The sequence below is a fragment of the Paroedura picta genome, chromosome 8, assembly GCF_049243985.1.
Source record: "Paroedura picta isolate Pp20150507F chromosome 8, Ppicta_v3.0, whole genome shotgun sequence".
NCBI lineage: Eukaryota > Metazoa > Chordata > Lepidosauria > Squamata > Gekkonidae > Paroedura > Paroedura picta.
In genome coordinates this window covers 1,480,708-1,501,078 of record NC_135376.1, presented here as the reverse complement: position 1 = coordinate 1,501,078, position 20,371 = coordinate 1,480,708, and the positions used below count along the sequence as shown (strand labels likewise).

At 52.5% G+C, this 20,371-nt stretch overlaps 1 protein-coding gene across 5 annotated transcripts in view; it reads left to right on the top strand.

The window, feature by feature from the left end:
• Positions 1-20,371, top strand: part of TP63 (tumor protein p63) — a 117,912-nt gene that overhangs the window by 32,344 nt on the left and 65,197 nt on the right. For all 5 annotated transcript variants that reach the window (XM_077348010.1, XM_077348011.1, XM_077348012.1 and 2 more), the window contains one exon: positions 19,245-19,499. In XM_077348010.1, coding sequence (XP_077204125.1) covers positions 19,245-19,499 — 255 coding nt within the window. The remainder of the gene's footprint in view (positions 1-19,244; positions 19,500-20,371) is intronic.

Below are 20,371 nucleotides of genomic sequence, written 5' to 3'. Positions count from 1 at the left end.
GGGGGGGGCTTTCGGGAGTCATGGCCCACTGGTGAAATGTTAGGCAGGATAGAAGCTTTTGTCTCCGGCTCACACCGTCTGCAAAATAAATAAATAAATGTATAAACGTGGAAGGTTAGCCGCCTTGTGTTGTTGAGAGAGCTTGCTAGCCAGCCCCGATCCTGTGGCTGGGAGTGTGCATGTTTACGTGCAAGTTCTCTGGAGACTGGCATGCTGGATCAGACTGCAGGAATCACACCCCTCCAAAAAAAGCTGGATGCTCCAGTGGGGGCCCAGCTTGGCCCCCACATATGCTTTCCGGGCATCATTCTGGCCTCTGGCCTCCTGGCTTTGCCTCTTGCGGGGTGCGTGCGCACTCAGAGCGAGGCTTCTGGCTCCCCATTGTCCCTGCCCCCTCACCCTCCGATCCCTTGCCCGGCCTCTTGGGGGTGGGAGGCAGCTCCAGCCGCGCCGGTTTGGGGTCTCTGCCTGGGGTCTTTTGTCTGGCCTTGACAGGCGCTTGGGGCCGTCACTCACGGAGTTGAAAGGTTCTCTGCATTGGGAGGAGAAGAGAGCAGAGATGCTTCCTTCGTTTTGGACGCAGACCGTCAGCCGCACGTGGGGGGTCGGGGTGGGGGGCTCACGGGGGCCCTGCCTGGGGCCTCCGCATTGGGTTTGTTTCCAGCTCCAGGAGGGGAAAGGCCGGCTTGTTTGAACAGAGCAAGGCATGGCTGTTCCTCGACCACGTCCGGGACTAAAAAGGAGAAGGGCCCATAGTCTTGAGACACATCAGGCGGAGGGAGGGATAGCGACGCTTCCTGCACGCTCCTTTTGCTGCGCCATTTGGGGTTGGGCTAGCGATGCAGGGGAACGCGAAAATCCTGCTGGTTCCGATTGTTTGGCCCGACTCCAGAATCCTCAGAGGGGTCCCGGGAAGCCTAATGGGTCGGCCAGCTGAAAAGGTTTAAGGAATTCCGCTCGACCTTTCCCCAAGAACGCCAAAAGTCAAACCACAGTTGGACAGCCTGTTGACTACCTTGACTTGGGGTTTTGGGGAGGGGTGTGTGTGTGTGGGGGGGGCTGGCCAGGCTTTCCCTCCACTTGCTCAGTTTTTGTCCCCCCCCCCCGGGTGCTGGGGGCCATGTGGGCCACCGAGGCAGCTGTGGAGGGTGATGTTCGCTGGCTGGTGGTCAGGGGAGGTGCGCCACGGATGAGTCTGGATTTCGAAAGACATGAGGTGAACGCGGAGGTATCCCGGCTGAAAAGAGAGGGTGGCCCCCTGGTGCAGACGCAGGAAGCTGGGCTGGAAGGCTGAAGCAGGGAGGGGTTTGGAACCAGGGCAGGAAATGGGGAGAAAGGGAAGAGGTGCAAACTCAACCCCCCCTCCCTCCCATCCCCTCCAGCAGTCCCTTTCTGGGAATTGCTGCCTCCTCCTCCTCCTCCTCCTCCACCTCCACCTGGTGACTAATTCCTCTCTTCTCCAGACAACGTCTCTGGCCCGGGGTATGCAGCCTGCTCCACCCAGGCGCTTGGGAGGTAATTGTTGTGCAAGTGATCACCAAAAGTCCGCGCTCCGGAATCTCTCTCTCTTTGGGACGCAACCCAGGGCTCCTCTGGGGGGCTTTGGAAGAATGGTGTGCCCCCCCCCCACACCCTTGGGTTTAATGGGTTTGAACTACAAGTACAACGATATAGGCTAGATATCAGGAAGAAATTTTCACAGTCAGAGTAGTTCAGCAGTGGAATAGGCTGCCTAAGGAGGTGGTGAGCGCCACCTCACTGGAGTCTTCAAGCAAAGGTTGGATACACACTTTTCTTGGATGCTTTAGGATGCTCTGGGCTGATCCTGCATTGAGCAGGGGGTTGGACTAGATGGCCTGTATGGCCCCTTCCAACTCTATGATTCTATGATTCTATGATTCTTTATGTGTTGGAGCCCAGAGACCCCCACCTGGCGCATTATGCGCAGAGCCATGTGCTACCATGAACACACACGTGAAGCCCTCTTCTGCTGAATCAGACCCTGGGTCCATCAGGGTCTGCATTCTCTTTGCAGATTGGGAGAGGTTCCTCAAGAGTTCCAGGCAGAGGTCTTCCCCATCACCTGCTGCCCGGTCCTTTTCCCTGGAGATGCCCCTGGGCACCGTCCTTGCCCATTGAGCCCCAAGAATGCAGCCTGGGGCATCTGGGCCAGCTTGTTGAGTTGATTCCTTTGCTTCCGTGGCAATGCGGGAAGTCCGGGGACGGCCCGTGGGACTGCAGTAGACGTGAGGCAAGACTCATGAGGCTCTCCTCCCAGGGACAGACAAACGGCTCCTTCGGGGCCCTGACTCACCCGCCGCATGGCGCTGGGAAGGATATTAGCCATTGGGCAAGTGGCAGAGGGGGAAGTGCGCTGGCACAAGGCCCTTGGGCGTAGAATTGTGCACTCCCTGACCTTTTGCAGAATTGGGTTGGGTAGGCCAGACGTTTGCCTGGGGAGCGGCAAAGGAGATTGGGCAGGCTGCGAGGGGGGGGGTTGGGGGGCAGGGGCTGAAGCCAGAAGAACCACTTTTGAGAGGAGGCAGCTGTGCTTTGGACACCTTTTGACCTACGGTGGACAAATGAAAGGGGGGGGGGGTCTCGCTTCCCAGAGTTGGTTTTGAGTCGGGTGGGATCCCATCCCCCATTGGGATGAATCGGAGGGGGTGGGACTGGGATGTGACATCAAGTCACAACTAACTTATGGCAACCTCAGGAAGGGGCTCTTAAGGCACTTGAGAAGCAGAGGTGGCTGGCCTTTGGCTTCCTCTGCAGAGCCTTCCTTGGTGGTCTCTCTTCCAAGCACTGACCCTGCTTAGCTTATGGCATCCCCAGCATGGGACCTTCAAGGCAAGGGAGAAGCAGAGGTGGCTGGCCTTTGCCTTCCTCTGCAGAGCCTTCCTTGGTGGTCTGCCTTCCAAGCACTGACCCTGCTGAGCTTTCAGGATCCGTGCTGCCTTCATTGAAGGCCATGCTAACTGCAGAAGGTGGGAAGGTGCAGTTGAGGCTTGGGGGAGGGGGCGGGGGGGGAGAGATTGGTTTCTTATCCTCTTATTTCTGGCACATATTTCTGGCACAGTATCATCATCAGCAGCAGCAGCCTGGGGATAGAGGCACGGACGGAGGGTTTCTCGGTGGGCTGCACGGTTGCGTAACTCGGAGTGACCCAAGAGTGAGGGACGATGCCCGGCATGCAGAGTGTGTGGCCAGTTGGATGGAGAGGAGAGGCCGGTCGTGGGGCAGTCCAGGAGGCAGCGAGAAAGGCCTTCAGGGCAGGGGGTCTGGGGCAGGAGCGTGTGGCAGGAGCACCAGGGAAAGGGGCACTCCCGTCATGCCCACCCAGTGGAACTTTCTCCAAGTGTCTTTTGTTCTTCTGTTGTGTGGACTCTGTGTCTGGGTCCAGCGAGGGCCTCATCACGTCCTTGCACTTGAGGCTGCTTCAGTTCAGCAGAAATTCAGCCCCTCGGGTGTTGCCGCACGGCTGCCTTTGCTCTCCATCGAGATGCTCCTTGTGGCCAGCGGCCGGCCGTCTCTTTTCCAAGCTGTCGGGTTTCCTGCCCCCTTGGCAGGACTGCGTTGGCTTCCTGCAGACGCTCCGTGTCTCCTTGGGCGGCTTCTCGAGGGGGAGAGCGCAGGGCCCTCCAGGGAGCGAACTCAAAGGCCGCTTCCCCCCCCCCCCGCTCTGCCCCCCCCCCCCCCGTTTGTCCTTCTGGCCCTTTCCCAAGGGTGGGGAGTGACTCAGCTCAGGCTTCAAAGGGAAGCACTTAAGCGCTCCTCCATTGGCGCGAGAGGAACCACCGTGAAAGTGTTGACAAGGAGGTTGGTGTCGCCCCGCAAGCACGGCTGCCGCGGGAGGGACGGAGGATGTGCCCCGTAGGGAGGGGTCCGCTTTGGCATTCGAGGGCCACTGGTGGCTTTCCCAGCCCGGTTCCCGGCCCTGGTTCCTTTGAAGGCGCTCTGGATTTTCTTCCACGCAGGGAGGATTTCAGTGCTGCCGAAACAGAAGCTGCACAAGAGAAGGCCGCTCTTGAACCCACGTTTGCAGCTGGATTCGAATCCAGGGGTAGAAACTTTTTAGAGTCAAAGCTCCTTTCAGAATCCTGACCTGCGTTTGACGAAGGAGCTCCAACTCCCAAAAGCCTCTGCCCCAGAAGGCTTTCTGGTCTCTAAGGTGGGGCACAAATTGAGCTGTCCTGAGCAGCAGACTCTAATCTGGAGAACCGAGTTTGATCGCATACTACTAGTCCACATGCATCCAGCTGGGTGACCTTGGGCTAATCGTAGTCCTGTTAGAGCTGTTTTCGCAGAGCAGTTCTGCTAGAGCTCTCTCAGCCCCACCTCCCTCACAGAGTCGTCTGTTGTGGGGAGAGGAAGGGAAAGGTGTTTGTAATCTGCTTTGAGATTCCTTCGGGTAGTGAAAAGTGGAGTATTAAAAAAAACAGCCCAACTTCTGGTTGGTCTCTAAGATGCTCCTGGACTCGAATCTGGTGCTTCTGCTGCCGATGGACACAGTTCCCCTCTGACATAGTTTAAGTGCAGGATTCTCCACTGCTTTTCACACTTCTCCGATTCTGAGTTCAGAGAGCGGAAGCCAAGGAGGACCGTTCGCCATCCCGGAGTAGTTCCGATTTCTGGGAAGCTCTCTCTTCTTGCTAAGTGCACTCTTGGGGCAGGGCAAGGTCCGTCTTCGGCCAGCGTGGACTCCCTTGCCCATGCACCAAAATGCTCGGCTGCACGTAGGCCCCCCCCCCCGTGTGCTGACCTTGGCCTTCTTGTGTGTGCGCAGTGTGCTGGCGTGCCAGAGGAGAATCTGTCCCGTGGTCCAGGCAGGGTTCGGGCGCAGGGAGCAAACCTGCGCTAAGCAGCCCCACCGAGGGGGTGTCTGAGAGAAGATTTCTGAGCCATTTTGCTTTCCTGAAAAGTTTCCTGCATTTTCACAAGACTGCCGGCATTCCCCTGGGGCAGGATTTCTGCCAGCTGCTTCTTGCGCTGAGAAGAGGAGTCTAGGGGGGCACCTGTTTGTGTCCTCCTGCCTGTCCTTTCACCCCTGCCAGGCCCCCCTTTTGACCCCCGCCTGCCACCCCAGTGCGGATTAGCTCCCTGGGCGGGGCTGAGGCAGCGGGCAAAGGCATCTCGCCCTCCCCCTGCAAGGGAGGACTTCCTGCTCTTGCGTGGAGTCCCTGCGAGCAGAAGCCGTCTGGAGGCTAATCGTTTTGTGCCTGAGTGACGACTCCTTGTGTTTGTGGCATGTGTGTGTTCCTGTTCCTTGTTTTCTCTTTGAGTGCCACTGAGTGACAGATGGCAGCGATCAGAGGGGATTACCCCGCTGTCTTTAGACAAGGGCAGCAAAAAGCCGCTTCGTGGGAATCGTCCAAGACAAAAGCCACATGGCAGGTTGGTCCGTTTCCGGATCGAGGGTGGCTTTGAGATGTGGGCGCTGGTCCGGGGAGCCGCCAGCTTTGTGGGGATGGTGCCAATCCCTAGGCGGGTGATGCCCAGGCCAGCTGCCAGGTCAGGGTGGGTACCAGAGTGGAGAACAAGGCGTGGCCAGCCAGTTTTGGAGATTCCTTCTCAGGCAGAATCAGGGCAGTATTTCATAGAATCACAGAATCCTAGAGTTGGAAGGGGCCATACAGGCCATCTAGTCCAACCCCCTGCTCAACGCAGGATCAGCCCAAAGCATCCTAAAGCATCCAAGAAAAGTGTGTATCCAACCTTTACTTGAAGACTGCCAGTGAGGGGGAGCTCACCACCTCCTTAGGCAGCCTATTCCACTGCTGAACTACTCTGACTGTGAAAAACTTTTTCCTGATATCTAGCCTATATCGTTGTACTTGAAGTTTAAACCCATTACTGCGTGTCCTTTCCTCTGCAGCCAGCAGAAACAGCATCCTGCCCTCCTCCAAGTGACAACCTTTCAAATACTTAAAGAGGGCTATCATGTCCCCTCTCAACCTCCTTTTCTCCAGGCTGAACATTCCCAAGGCCCTCAACCTATCTTCATAGGGCTTGGTCCCTTGGCCCCAGATCATCCTCGTTGCTCTCCTCTGTACCCTTTCAATTTAATCTACGTCCTTCTTGAAAAGGCTCGTGGGAAACCTTTTGGGGATCGAGTGGGGGCTTGTGCTTCTTGGAGCCAACACAGAATCTCCGGCTCTCTGAACAAAAGATTGCTAAAGCTGGTGGAGATTGGCAGGAAGGGATGTGCCAGTGTTGGTCTCTTGTGGCCCTTCCTTGCAGACCCAGGGAATTGCTCATTGCCACTGTGGGATGGGGGGGGGGTGAATTCCCTCCAGGTCAAGCTGGATTATGGAGATTTTGGGTAAGGGGGGGATCACTTGGGGATGAAATTAGGGTCACCCTGGGTGGGCAGGTAGTGGTGAGTTCCTGCGTTCTGCAGGGGGTTGGACTAGATGACCCTGAAGGACCCTTCCAACTCTAGGATTCTTGAAGCAGCCAAAGCGCACCAGAGTGTACAACCCTAGAGTGGACATCCATCCATCTTGTGATATAAGGACAGACCCACCTTCTCGCTGTTTCCGAAGAAGGGAGCCGTGACTCACGCAAGCCCCTCCCTGGCCACAAATCTCGGCAACCTTTCAGGTCCTCCTGGGCTCTGACTCTTTTTCAGACTGAACAGCGAGAATCTTTGAGAACAACATGGTTTGGGAAGTCTAAACTTTTGTGAGTCACGGCTCCCTTTTCTCCGGAACAGACGGAGCAGGCGTGAAAGTGCCTGAAGTTTAGGTGCCTACAAAATAGAAAGAAACAAATTCAATTAACATTTATTGGGAACAACTGATAGAGTTAAAGAGATCGGCCTATTGGCTCCCTCTCTGTTTTTAACTTTTTAACTCTATCCGCTTTTTGGTTTTCTTATTTCATTTATTATTTATAGTATAACTTATTGTTCGCCGCTCTTGGGCTGGCCCATTTGCGGTGGTTCACGACAAGATTACAAAAGCAGAATACGATCCCAGACCCATCAGTGGAACTGCTTTACAGAGAATCAGACCATCGGTCCCTCGAGGTCAGTCTGCCATATCACATGGTCCTTTTTGACTGGAGATGCCGGGGATCGAACCTGGGACCTTCCGCATGGCAAGAAAATTCTCTACCACTGAGCCATGCCCCTCCCCCCATGGCTCTCCAGGGTCTTAGGCAGAGGTTCTCCAGGGTCTCAGGCGGAGGTCTTTCCCGTCACCTTCTGCCTGGCCCTTTAACTGGAGATGCCAGGAATTGAAGCTGGGACCTTCTACATGCCAAGCAGAGGCTGGCTGTTCCACAGAGCTCTGCCACTGAACTTTGGGTACATCACGTTACCTTCAAGTCAGCTGTGAAGGGGAATTCTGCCGGAATGTGCTCTTCCTGCCCCACCTACCTCCTAGGGCGGGGTTAGTCAACCTGTGGCCCTCCAGATGTCCATGGACTACAATTCCCATAAGCCCCTGCCAGCGAACGCTGGCAGGGGCTAATGGGAATTGTAGTCCATGGACATCTGGAGGACCACAGGTTGACAACCCCTGTCCTAGGGTACCTGCTGGGGGAGAGGAAGGGATGGCGATTGTCAGCCACTATCAGTGAAAAGGGGGGTACAGGCAGGAGGTAAAAGCTGCTTTTCTCTCCCCTCTAGAAGAGCAGACCGGGCAGGGAGGGGGCAGCTGTGTTCCCTGGGACGGCCTCCTCTGCCTTTGTGCCCAGTGCCTCTTTGCCAAGGGCCAGCATCTATGGAATCTCTCCTTGGGCAGCCAGTTAATGGGCCCCCAAACTCCTTCCCTCCAAACAGGCAGAATAAGAGCCGGAGCTGAAACAGTGGTGTGGGATCGCAGCTTGGAGAAGACTGAGTGGGGATGTGCACTATGGGTCTGAAACACACACATGCACACACGGATGCACACGCAGAAATGGCCGTGGTGTCCTCGAGCGTCTCGGCGCGTTCCCCTGAGTCAGCCGCGAGGCTGTTCCGGCCCGGTGCCTCCCCGGCCGGCGGCCGTGTCTCACCTGCAGTTGGGACATCTGCTCACCTTGTGCTCTGCAGGCCACGCTGGCACACTCCCCGCCAGGCCTGAGTAATGCCTGTCCTCAGTCCATTGCAATGAAATGCGAGATGGTGCCGATAAGCCGGGCGGCGGACAAAAAGAGGGCGCATGAAGCAAGTGTTTGGCGGCAGTCTTGTTCCTCTTCCCCTCAGCCGGGCGCTCCCCCTTCACATCTGACTCATGTTTTCGTTCATATTGTTGCAAATGTTTCAGTGTGCCTTCCCGTTCCCGTTGTTCCTATAAAGTGAACGTCTGAATAGATAAATATCCCCCCCCTGCAGCAGTAGAATTTTTGCCTCTATTAAAGTCTGCTGCTCACAATTTTCCTGTATCCAAAACTGGGCAAGAACTTGCAGCCCCTGTTTTTTTCTTGGGCTGCTGGTTTTTAAAATCCAAGCAAAATCATGATTTTCAAGCTGGTGGCGGCACATAACAGCTAATTCCACCGTAAAACAATTTATCAAACTTCCAAATCAACAAAATGAACTCTGAGGTTTTTTTTGTTTTGTTTTCAGTATCTTTGTCAGAGATATAAGATGCTCTTTAACTTTTATCAATCAATCCTCTTTAAATGAATTCTTATCCATGTTGAACATGTATTAAAAGAATATAAACTGAATCCCACGGTGATCTGTATCTGGTTCACTCTCCAAATCGTTCTGTAGTATGCAATAAACAGAGGTCTACAAGTTACAAGTGTACCTTTGTGATGCTAATACTTGTAGACCTCTGTATATTGCATACTATATAGAATGATTTGGAGAGTGAACCAGATACATATCACCGTGGGATTAAGTTAAGTAGTGAGTACAAAAGAGCATTTATTTGCCATTGCCAGCTTGAAAATCATTATTTTGCTTGTATCACGGCTGACGTAGAATCATAGAATCAGAATCATAGAAACATCTGGCCATGCAGGCCATCTAGTCCAACCCCCTGCTCAATGCAGGATCAGCCCAGAGCATCCTAAAGCATCCAAGAAAAGTGTGCATCCAACCTCTGCTTGAAGACTGCCAGTGACTGCCAGTTGTGTCTTCTTCACCTGCTGCTTTTTAAAATCTGGCAGTCATATAGCATAGCATTTATTTAGACCAGAGCAATCCTAAAATACGAACATAGAAACAGATTGAATGAAACAGGAGGGGGAAATCTGACCATTTGTCTGTTTAGGATTGTCATATGCTTAATGTGGATTTTCCGACCCAGGCCCCTTCTGCGGTGTTCAGGCTCTCCTGTCCGGCTCAGCCGATGATCGGTGCCCTTCCCAGCTCTCTTTTGTGTGTGGAAATGAACGCAGAGCTTCTTTTTCCGTGAAGCGCAGAGAACTGCACAGGCACCCTTGTTTTGATTAGCGAATAGCTGAGTTAGTTGAAGGATTGGGCCCTTTCCCTTGACCCTGGTCCGTATTGGAGCCAGAAGCTCACATACTTAATGCATTGTTTAAAATATTTATTAGCCACACCTCTGCCATAGAGGAACTCAAGGTGGTTTAGTAACACTGGCATCCCAGAAAAGTCCATTTGCAATTAATATTTTAAAACTGGCAGCAGGCAAAAGACCCAGGCGGATGCTGTTGTGAACGTAACTGTCTTCTTCTGACTGAAAGGCTGAAAGGGAGGGGGCCAGGCTTGTTCCATAGTTGTGGGGCTCCCACCCAAAGGGCCCCCTGTCTTGTATTCCCACCGAAGGAGCTTCTTGGCTTGACGGGGCAGCCCAGAGGGCCTTTCCCTGTGATCTTAGTTCCTGGGCAGGAGCGTGAGGGAGGGGACGGCTGTTCAGATTCCCTTTTCTCGGGCAGCTGGAGCTTCCAGATCCCCGGTTTCCTCTCTGGTGCTTGAGTCTAAGGAAGACACGTGTCCGTGGCTGTGTCCGTGTGTACGCGTGCCTAGGACAGTTCAGTGTCTGCTTGATTGAAATGGTTTTAAAACACGGTTTTCCTGCGTACATCTTAAATGAATTGCTCCTTGGTGTCCCTTGTGAGGCCTAAAAGGGGAGTTGTACAATTTTAAAAAATAAGTAAAATAAATTTGTAGAGTATTTATTTATTGATCGTATGGGACATGTACCATGGAGCCAGGAGAACCTGAGATTCTCCAGCAACCAGGCAAGAGACGCTCAGAGGCGGTTGGCCATTTCCTGCCCCTCCCTGTCATGTCCCTGGTGTTGCTCAGAGGTCTCCCATCCAAGTGCTACTCAAGACCAACCTGCTTATCTTCCAGGATCTGGCAGGAGCGGACTTGCATGGGCTATCTAGGTCGGGTTTATCGACAATGCTGGACTAGAGTCCAGGTTCCCTGCAGGTCACAGCAAGATGGGTCCCAATCTCATATCTGCTGGAGAGAAATGTGGTTTATGTGTATATAGAGTTTGGGTTTATACATGCTTATAGTTGCATGTGCCCTAATGGGACTTGATTTTTTACTCCTAGAGGTGGTTCCGACTCTTCTTGGGTGTAGCCTTCTTTTCCTCTGTGCTGGTCGATAAAAGAAAGCCCTTACCATTTTGGGATTGTGATTTTGCCCTCTCCTCCCCCTTCCTCGCTGGTGTGTGTGTTCTTTGATAATCCTGACCTCAAACCGGCTATCTCTTTATTGTCGACCTCAGGCAGGTGGTAAAAGCCCAAAAATGGCAAGCATTTGGCCCCCGGGCAGGGTTTGTTTGGACGGCTCACGGCTCCTGACGGGTCGTCCCTCGGAAAGGGGAAAAGAGCTTTAACTAATCTCTGCATTGCATAACCTGGCTCGTGTTTAAAGGTGCATCAAGAAATGTTGGGCCCTGAAGGACTGGGAAAATGTGTCTGGGATTTTTGAAAGAGGATCATTTGAGGCGGCCATTAACCTAGTTCTGTTCCCTGGCGTCCGGTTTTAAAACTTTTCACGTTTTGTTTACGACTCGCCTTCGGTTCAGCCTAGAGAAGGGCAAAATAGGTATGGGTTCCCCTCAGATATAGTGATCTATTAATCACTTGTCATGCGGATAGCTAGGTTGTAATTCATTAAAAAGTGCTTGGAATAGGGCTGCCAACCTCCAGCTGTCATCGGGAGATCTTCCACTATTGGGCAGGTGAGCTTCAGCTCTGCTGAAGAAAATGGCCGATTCAGAAGGTGGAGCCTACGGTACCAGGCTCTGAAGAGGCCCCTCCCCTCTCTGGACTCCATCTTCAGAATCTCCAGATATTTCCCACCTGTAGTTGGCAGCACTACACTGGAGAGGGAAGTGTGACATTTATGGCGAGAAATCACAAGCCCTAGGGATGTTGATGTGGAAGTGGAGCTCCCTCTTGCATCTGGGTGCATGAGCCTGGGGGGGGCAAAATCCTTCTTATATTTACTGTTCCCCACCCCCCGCTCAATTTGGAAAAGTTCCCTCTCCACCTGTGCCTCCACCCTAAATGAGTGTGACCCTACGAAGAGAGAAGCCCTCTAAAAGCACACAGATTTCAGCAGTAAGAACATAATTCTAGAATCATAGAGTTGGAAGGGGCCATACAGGCCATCTAGTCCAACCCCCTGCTCAACGCAGGATCAGCCCTAAGCATCCTAAAGCATCCAAGAAAAGTGTGTATCCAACCTTTGCTTGAAGACTGCCAGTGAGGGGGAGCTCACCACCTCCTTAGGCAGCCTATTCCACTGCTGAACTACTCTGTGAAAAACTTTTTCCTGATATCTAGCCTATATCGTTGTACTTGTAGTGTAAACCCATTATTGTGTGTCCTCTCCTCTGGGTGCTTATCTTTGCCCTTGACTGCAGTTTGTTCATTTTTATATTTATACCCTGCTTTCTTCTCCCTAATTGGCTTTCCAAATTTTTGTGCCCTCCTCTGTTTTATCCTCTCCGTCCCCCTGTGAGGTAGGCGAGGCTGAGAGCATTTAGCTGGCCCAGAGTAACCCCTGCTGGGGAAGGGACCGTGATTCTGAGGAAGCGCGTCCCGTGGGTAGAACTCTGTCTTACATGCGGAAGGTCCCGGTTCAATTCCTGGGAACCCCAGTTAAAAGGGTTGGCCGATATTAAGGCCTGTGCCGAAGAACCCGGGAGATCTCCTGTCCGTCTGAGTAGGAAGCATTTTTAAAATGTGGTTTTATTAAAGTTTTTCAATACTTAAAAGGTCAACAAAGTTTTAGAGCAGCAAGAACAAGACAGAGAGAGAGAGAGAGAAGAAAAAAGACATATAAAAAGCATAGCAAGAACAGAATTAATGAACATATAGGTGTATATTCTGAGTTGACCCATTCCACAGATTCTTCCTGCTCTCCCAAGAATCCCTGCGTAACCCTCAAGCCCCCGTTACAGAAATCCTACGCCAGTTCTGGAGACACTGATATATATTTATTAGTATAAGGCACCAGTGTTGTTATTGATTACTGAAGATTGGTGTTTTCTTGAAATGGTTTTATTGACTCTACTGGTTTTGTAGTTGTGAGCCGCCAGGAGCTGGCTGTGCTGGGAGTGGCAGGAAAGAAATCAAAGCAAAGCAAATACTAGCTAGCCAACTAGATAACTAAAAATAAAACATAAAAATGAATAAATAAATATTTGAGTAGGGCAGAGTGACGATTCGAACTCAGTTCTCCCAGATGGTCTGACCGTCACCTCCCACTGGCTCTCCAGAGGATGCTAGCCATCCTGATATTGTATGCCGAACGGATCAAGGATGACACCAAATTGGGAACAACCCGGAAGATAGAGATAGAATTCAACAAGATGCAATTCAGTAAGGAGAGGTGCAGATTTCTACATCTGGGTCCCACTGGGTGGGAGAGACACTTGTGGGGAGCAGGGTGTGTGAACATGATTTGGGGGTACTTGTGGGTACTGGCTATGTGGTATAATGTAAAGCAGAAATGTCTTTAATCCGTATTGATACATGAAGCCAAAGTGTAGACCGGTTAGAAACACATTCCCACACCTTTCCTCCGTGGCTTATAATTATATAATTGCAACGTTTACGTGGAAACCTTGATGCTGGTTTGCAAAATACCCCTAGTGTCCACAGTCTCTAAGAAGCAGCAGTTAAAGTCAGAAAATCTCTTTGCAGGCTGAGCCACCAGCACTTGGTCCCCCGAAAGAATGATTCTTTCCAGGAGGTTTTCTGAATTGAACGGCGGCGGCAGCTGCTTTAGGCTGGACTAGATGGCCTCTATGACCCCTCCAACTCCAGTATCCTACGATTCCAGGGCAGCGGGGAGGATGGTTTTATTAATCTGCTGAAAATCTGCATTCCTCTGTTGTGAGTGAGAGGCAGCCTGCATGTTGTCCCTTTCAAACCATTTCAAATAAGCCTCCTCCCCATCGTAGCAGATGGCATATTTGCAGGGTGGCAGAATGAGTTCTGGCCACTTGTTGATTTGGGGAGGATGCGCTCAGGACAGATGGCTTCCGAAAGACGGTGGAGTTATGAGCGCTCGAGATTTATTGGTCACGGCAAGTGTTCCGTGTAGCTGGGAGATGTGAGGATTGTGCGGCTGCCAGGTGAGGGACGTTTGGAGGAGATTTCCCATGGCCTACCCCTGTGTCATGACCCCCCCCCCCCACCCAGTGTTACTCTGAGGAACTCCCACCCAGACCCTCCCATCCGACTACTAGCCAGGGTTGGCTCTGCTTAGCTTCTGTGATCTGATGCGATTGGGCTGGGCTGGCGATCCAGATTGGGGCGTGAACTCTGGCGAGTCAAAGCATCTCTGAGGCACGGAGCCTCAACTCTCCCAGCCTCGTACCCCTCAACTCCCCGTGGCCCTGAAGGTGCCGCTAGACTCGAACCTGAGCGCTCCTTTTGGCTGGTGATCCCATTGGGACTTAAATTGGTGATCCTATTGGGATTTCAAATTCATCACTCTACATGGACTCTCCTCTCTCTTGTCCCCTTTTAGCTTCAGCTTCTGGCTCAGGCCCCCGACCCTCACCCCCCCAGTGGATAAGGAACTGCCCACTATGGGGCCAGATGTCGATGTGAAGGCCTGGGTACGCAGGGGGGGACGTCTGCTCCCTCAGAGCCTCGCTCGTCCCCCTCATTTGGAGGTTTGAATTCTGGCTTGAATTTTGAGTGTTGGGAGGGTGCTCCCTGGAGTCCACTAGATGCCAGTGGGTCCCCATGTTGCCCTGAAGCCATTGAGCGTGGATTGAGTCACTGGCAGTCTTCAAGCAAAGGTTGGATACACACTTTTCTTGGATGCTTTAGGATGCTCTGGGCTGATCCTGCGTTGAGCAGAGGGTTGGACTAGATGGCCTGTATGGCCCCTTCCAACTCTATGATTCTATGATTCTATGATTCTTTGTTTCTTCTTGCATTTATTTATTTGTCTATTTATTTATTTTTGTTTATTTATTTATTTAATATATCGCCCTCCCCGAAGGCTCAGGTTTCTAGTGACCAATCTTAAGACCAATACAGTTTAACTCTGCACATAAGCACACAGAAGCATAGTCCCAGAATTAAACACACCCAAGCTTTTGCTGCATCAGCCCCATGGTCCCTACGTGTCCTGGGGGGTACAGCCACAAAATGGCTGCTGCAGGAGGCGGAGCCAGCCACAAAATGGCCGTAGCCTTCTTTTCCATCACGTGTCGAAGTGCCTCCTGCTGTGGAGGTAGCTGTTGCCAAAACAACACTTTCCAAATTGTGAAACCTTGATGGGGAGAAGACCCACATGGCCCCACCCTGTTGCTGTGGATTGGCGACACGGTGCAGACCCTGCCCTAGAACTGGCCTGAGGAACACTGGGGAAGCAGAGTCCCTTTCCAGAGCCGTCCTAAGTGGAGTCTGTCTGCTGAGGACAGCCCTGTCAGACCTCCGGTTGCCCTCCAAGAAGATAAAAACGGTGTTTAATCTGGCGCTGGGGGTATCATCCCAGCAGAGTTAGGCTGGAGGGGGCTGGGCTGTTTGAGCCCCCCTTGCATCATCAAAGCAGACCACCTGAATCCGTAAATAACTTTCCAGCGTGTTCTCTTCAAAGACAGCGACTGATCGCCCGATAAGCCCAGCGAGGGCCGGGAGCTCTTTTGTTCTCAAAAATGCAGCCGGGGCAGAGGAAGGAGCAAACGGCAGAGTCGGATTCCGCCCGGGCTTGGCCCCTCCGTCCATTGTTCGCTTGTCACAAGGCGTACGCCTCTGCGGGAGTTATCTGATGGTTCCCCCGGGGCGTGACCCCTGCGTGCCAGCGGCCTCCCCAGCCCCACGGGCCCCGGGCACGGCCTGCGAGAGAGAGGGAGGGAGGCTCACCTCGGCCAGGGTGCACGGCTGGGGCGACACTTCCCTCCTCTCACCTGGACGTTGTGCAGCACCTGTCTGGAGGGGGGGCGGGGGCAAAGGGCGAGGGGCTCCGGGGAGCAGGGGGGAAGGGGAGGCCGCCCGCCTTCCAGCTGTTCCTGTCAGGGCGAGGATTAATGGCTATTTTAATAGCAGGCAGGGAGGCGGTGGCGGTGCTGGCGTTGAGCTCAGGAATGCGCTGGGATCCGCGTGGAGGAATGGCTTCTCCCCTCCTGACCATTCGGACAGATGGTTCCCGGCTTGCTTGGAATGGCACTTCCATATTTACACTCTCCTCCCCCCTACGCCTTAGGATGATGGTGATTTTTATTGGGCTTGGAGCTCTGGAGATTCCAGGAGAGCGTGGAGGACTCAGCTGGCAGAGTGGGAAATGAAGACCTCTCAAGCCCCCCACACGGCCGTATGCCGGACCCCGCAGTGAGGCCGTATGCATCCCTCTTGAGAATCTTTGCATGCCGGATGGAAACATTTGGCTTTCTGAATGCAGGGAGCTCGAAGCCAGGGGTCTTCCTGGTGCCAGCTGATGCTTGACCTGCCGCCTGCCAAGTGTGGTCGGGCTGTTGGCCATTGGAGAGTTGATTGGTTCGACAGATTTTTAGAAATGCTGCTATGGCAGCAGCTGCCACCACGCCAAAAGGATGGTGGGACCGCAGCCATGTTGAAGACGAAGAATGGTTTTTTATAACCTGCTTTTCGCTACCTGAAGGGAGTCTCAAAGCGGCTTACAGTCGTCTTCCCTTCCTCTCCCCACAACAGATACTCTGTGAGGCAGGTGGATCCGAGAGAGCTCTGTGAGAACAGCTCTGACAGGACTGTGACCAGCCCAAGGTTGCCCAGCTGGCTGCATGTGGAGGAGTGGGGAATCAAATCCCGCTCTCCAGATGAGAAGCCACCGCTCTTAACCCCAGAGGTTAAAATCCTGAATCTCTTGCATCTCCAGACCGTTTGGCTTTACTGTTGGCAACTGTGCTCCCTCTGGATTATTTTTATATGCAATTTTGCCAATTTGAATTGTGCTTTAAGCCTCTGGGGAAGCAAGTTTTAATTGTGGGTGTTTTTTAACGGTCTCCTATAGCTGCCATTTGCGGTTAAAACAAAATTCCAAATTGTGGATTCGCCTTACATCCCACATGTGTGGTACCTACATGCGTGGCGTACGCAGAGGAGGTGGCTTCAGTATCTCCCCCCAACCAGTCATGCCTTTTTCCTGAGCTGAAACAGTCCCAGGGTGTGTGGGGGGGAGACAGTGAGGCTCGCTGAGGAAAGCCATGTGTGAAGTTGTGGGTTTCCGCTAGGGTTGTGTGATTCAGCCCAGTTCAGCCGCCTCGGCAACCAACGAAGCCCACAGTGGCATGTAGGAGGCCAATGCCACAGCGTGGAGAGGAGGGGTGGGCAGGGCGTGCCAGCCAGCGGCCGCTGGCTGGCACGCCCTGCCCACCCCTCCTCTCCGCAGAGCTGGTTGCCTCGGGCTTCGGTGATTGCCGAGGCGGCCAAACCGTGCCGAAGCGCACAACCATGGTTTCCATCTTGTGTTAGGGGTCAGGCCCCTTCTCTTACTGAACGGCAATTCAGAGCTAGCATAGCTGTGAACACCTATGTTTGAAATACCATCTCAAAACTATCAGTGCGCGACCCTGACGGGTCCAAAATGGCACAAAAAGGATGGCTGTCAGAAACAAGCCAGGTCATGTGGTTTAGAAATACCGGAGTGGCTGTCGACTGCCCCTCCATACCTTAGAGAGATGTGTAATTTTGGACAATGGGTCTCCCAGAAACCTTGGACTAATCCCATCAACACCCAGCCTCACTTCCCTGCACCCATTTATGTTAGCTAAGCAGCGGCTAATTCTGCTAATTTTGCTCACCTAAACCATTAGCCCTTCCTGCCAGATACTTCTAGGGTCAAACCTCACATGCACCATTGTCCATCTGGAAAAGCCTACTCAGATATTGTTTTTCTGGCAAACGTGTCAGACCCACCTGAGGGTGCATTTTGCCTTGTACCAGAAGCACTCCGCTTCTCCCAGCCTTGGGAATCCTCCACCCCACTTAATTGGGCTCTCTTTCTCTCAACACTGGTTGTTTAGCTGCTTCACAATCGGTAATTATCACCCTTCCCTGAAATTGCTTTTCCCCTCTCCTTCCTGTGTTTCTCTTAGCGCTAGGATGTGTACTTATTTTGTGCATTTTGTTCTATTCTTTGTCTCAAAAAGAACTTTTCCAGTTGAACACCTGCCTGGATTATTTGAGAGTTTCCTTAAGGGAAGAATCCACGTAAACATAGGTGGGGAATTCCAGTTACCCCCTCTTGATCTGTTTTCAAACTCATTCCCCCCAACTCATTAGCCAAACTTCTCTGGACACAGGGAACAAAAAACAAAGCCCGGGGTGAACAAGATTAATGTGTTTTTCTCACACATTTGACAGCGCCCCCCACTCCTTTTGTATGCTAATGATATTCTGGAGTGCCTGAGTAACCCCATAAAACACACAACTGGATGTGGAATCAGCAAGCACCAATATGACTTTCGGAAAGGCCTGCTTCACTCCCGTTTGTCACAAATGTTATGCTGGAGTAAAATAAGTGTTGGGTTCAAATGGGTCCGAAGTAGCACAACAAAAAGAGAATCCAAAAGAGCACCTTTAAGACCAACCAAGATTTATTCAAGGTGGGAGGTTTCGAGTGCATGCACAGAGTGCATGCACTCGAAAGCTCCCACCTTGAATAAATCTTGGTTGGTCTTAAAGTTGCTATTGGACTATATTTTTGTTATCATAAATGTTGTTATTCCTGAAGGTGTTTCTGCATTCCTGTTTTTATTGCACTATAGCTTGGTATTTCTCAGTGGACTAAGAGGATCTCTGCAGCCAGTATTGATTTTAGAGTTCCCAGCTCTGGGCTGGGAAACACCTGGGGATTTGGGGAGTGGAACCTGAGAAGACCCGAGTGTGGGGAGGAGAGGGGCCCACAACAAAAAGGAGAACATATCCGGACCCCAAAAAGGGTCGAAACAGGGAAAGTATGCTAAAGCCATTGTAGGGTAAAACATGCTACAAAATTAAATATTCATATTGATTAAAATTAAAAACCCAAGGCTTGAAATATAGCCTCCTTAAAATCCAAATATACGTTGATCAGTGGTCAGGCATCAATAAATAAAGCAGCAGACTTAAAATGCAGGAACAGGAATGTTAAATATACAGTTGGCTCCTTTACATATACAGGGATATAATATGTGAACTGTGTAGGACAGGGGTAGTCAACCTGTGGTCCTCCAGATGTCCATGGACTACAATTCCCATGAGCCCCTGCCAGCATTCTCTGGCAGGGGCTCATGGGACTTGTAGTCCATGGACATCTGGAGGACCACAGGTTGACTACCCCTGGTGTAGGACACTAAGGGCCTTATTCTATGGACCAGGAGTCCAGATAAACTTATTTGGGGCCTCTTCTGTTTCTAAAGCAGGCCCTGGTCCAGAGGAGCACCTCCAGTGTCCAGGGAGGGTCCGGTAGGAGCCAGCCGGAGGGAGAGGAGCTTCAATAGGGTCTAATGCCATAGAATCCAAAGTGGGCCCTTTAATCCTTTTCTTTTTATCTCCTCTTGCAACCAGCCATTTCTGGGAAGAAAAGCCTAGTTGATGGATTATGAAAGCCAGTTTTTTTCTTTCTTTCAGGAGAGATTCTTAAACTATTCCTCTGTTGTGAAATTGCATGGGGTCAGCAATTCAGGGAGGAAAAGGTTCCGGAAAATCAGTTGTGTCGTCCGGTGTCCTCCTCCTGTCTCCTTCCTCATCGGCTTCCTCTTTTCCCCAGTTGCTCTGGTCCACGAGGACCTTCTCAGGATGTCCTCCCTGCAGTGATGTCGAAATGTCTTTTTTCCCCTTTCAGCAGTGCACTCACGTCTCCTTCTCCTCTCTCTCCCTCCCTCCCTCCCCTCCAGCCGCAGTACACTAACCTGGGGCTCCTCAATAGCATGGACCAGCAGATCCAAAACGGCTCCTCCTCCACCAGCCCGTACAACACCGAGCACGCTCAGAACAGCGTCACGGCGCCCTCGCCCTACGCCCAGCCCAGCTCCACCTTCGACGCACTCTCGCCTTCCCCGGCCATCCCGTCCAACACAGACTATCCGGGACCCCACAGCTTCGATGTATCATTTCAACAGTCCAGCACGGCCAAGTCTGCGACGTGGACGGTAAGCCAGGGTTCCCTCCCCTGAGTCGAGGCTTTCTTGGCGCTTGTTGGGGACGTCGTCAGAGCAGGGAGATGAGGCTCAAGGCCTGCCAGGAAGCGTATCCAGAGGGGAAAGCGCGCCATCGTGACTAGCCAGCTGGTGCCGAATGCTGCAGCTCGGCTATGGATGGGAGCGGGACAGGGCATGCGTGTCCCTCCCGTTCTGCACACTGGCCTGCCGTCTGTAGCTGGGCTCAGTTGAAGGGATTGTCTAGCACAGGGGTGGGCAAACTGTGGCCCTCCAGATGTCCATGGACTACAATTCCCACGAGCCCCTGCCAGCGAATGCTGGCAGGGGCTCGTGGGAATTGTAGTCCATGGACATCTGGTGGGCCACAGTTTGCCCACCCCTGGTCTAGGGCATACAACGAGCTCTCCCTGGACTTGCACCCTCTTCTTTGTGGGACCGCCTCTCTCCTTGTGCCTCCTCAACACAAGATTGTTCAAGTCCGCAGGGGCTTCTCCCGGGACCCACCTGCAGATGGGCAGAACCCACCGCTGCTTCCTCCATGGTGGCTCTGGCCGGGTAGCCCCCCCCCCCCCGCCTTCTGCAGCCTAAGCCAAACCGAATTGGTCAGGAGGGCATTTTCTGCGCAGGTCAGAGGATGGCACAGCAGAGACAGGTTCACACCCTTCCTTGGAGCCGTGATTGAGACGGGGATGCAGCCCGCTGTGAATCCCTTTTCTGTACCACCACGATGCGTTGTGTGAATTCTTATGCTACACCTTGGTTGTTTCTGGTGGCCCAGACTTCTGAAGTCCTAATCCAGTGTCCACATTTTTGTGATTGGAGGGGCTCCCTTTGTGCCTTAAGTCCAGGTGAGACAGGTGGGC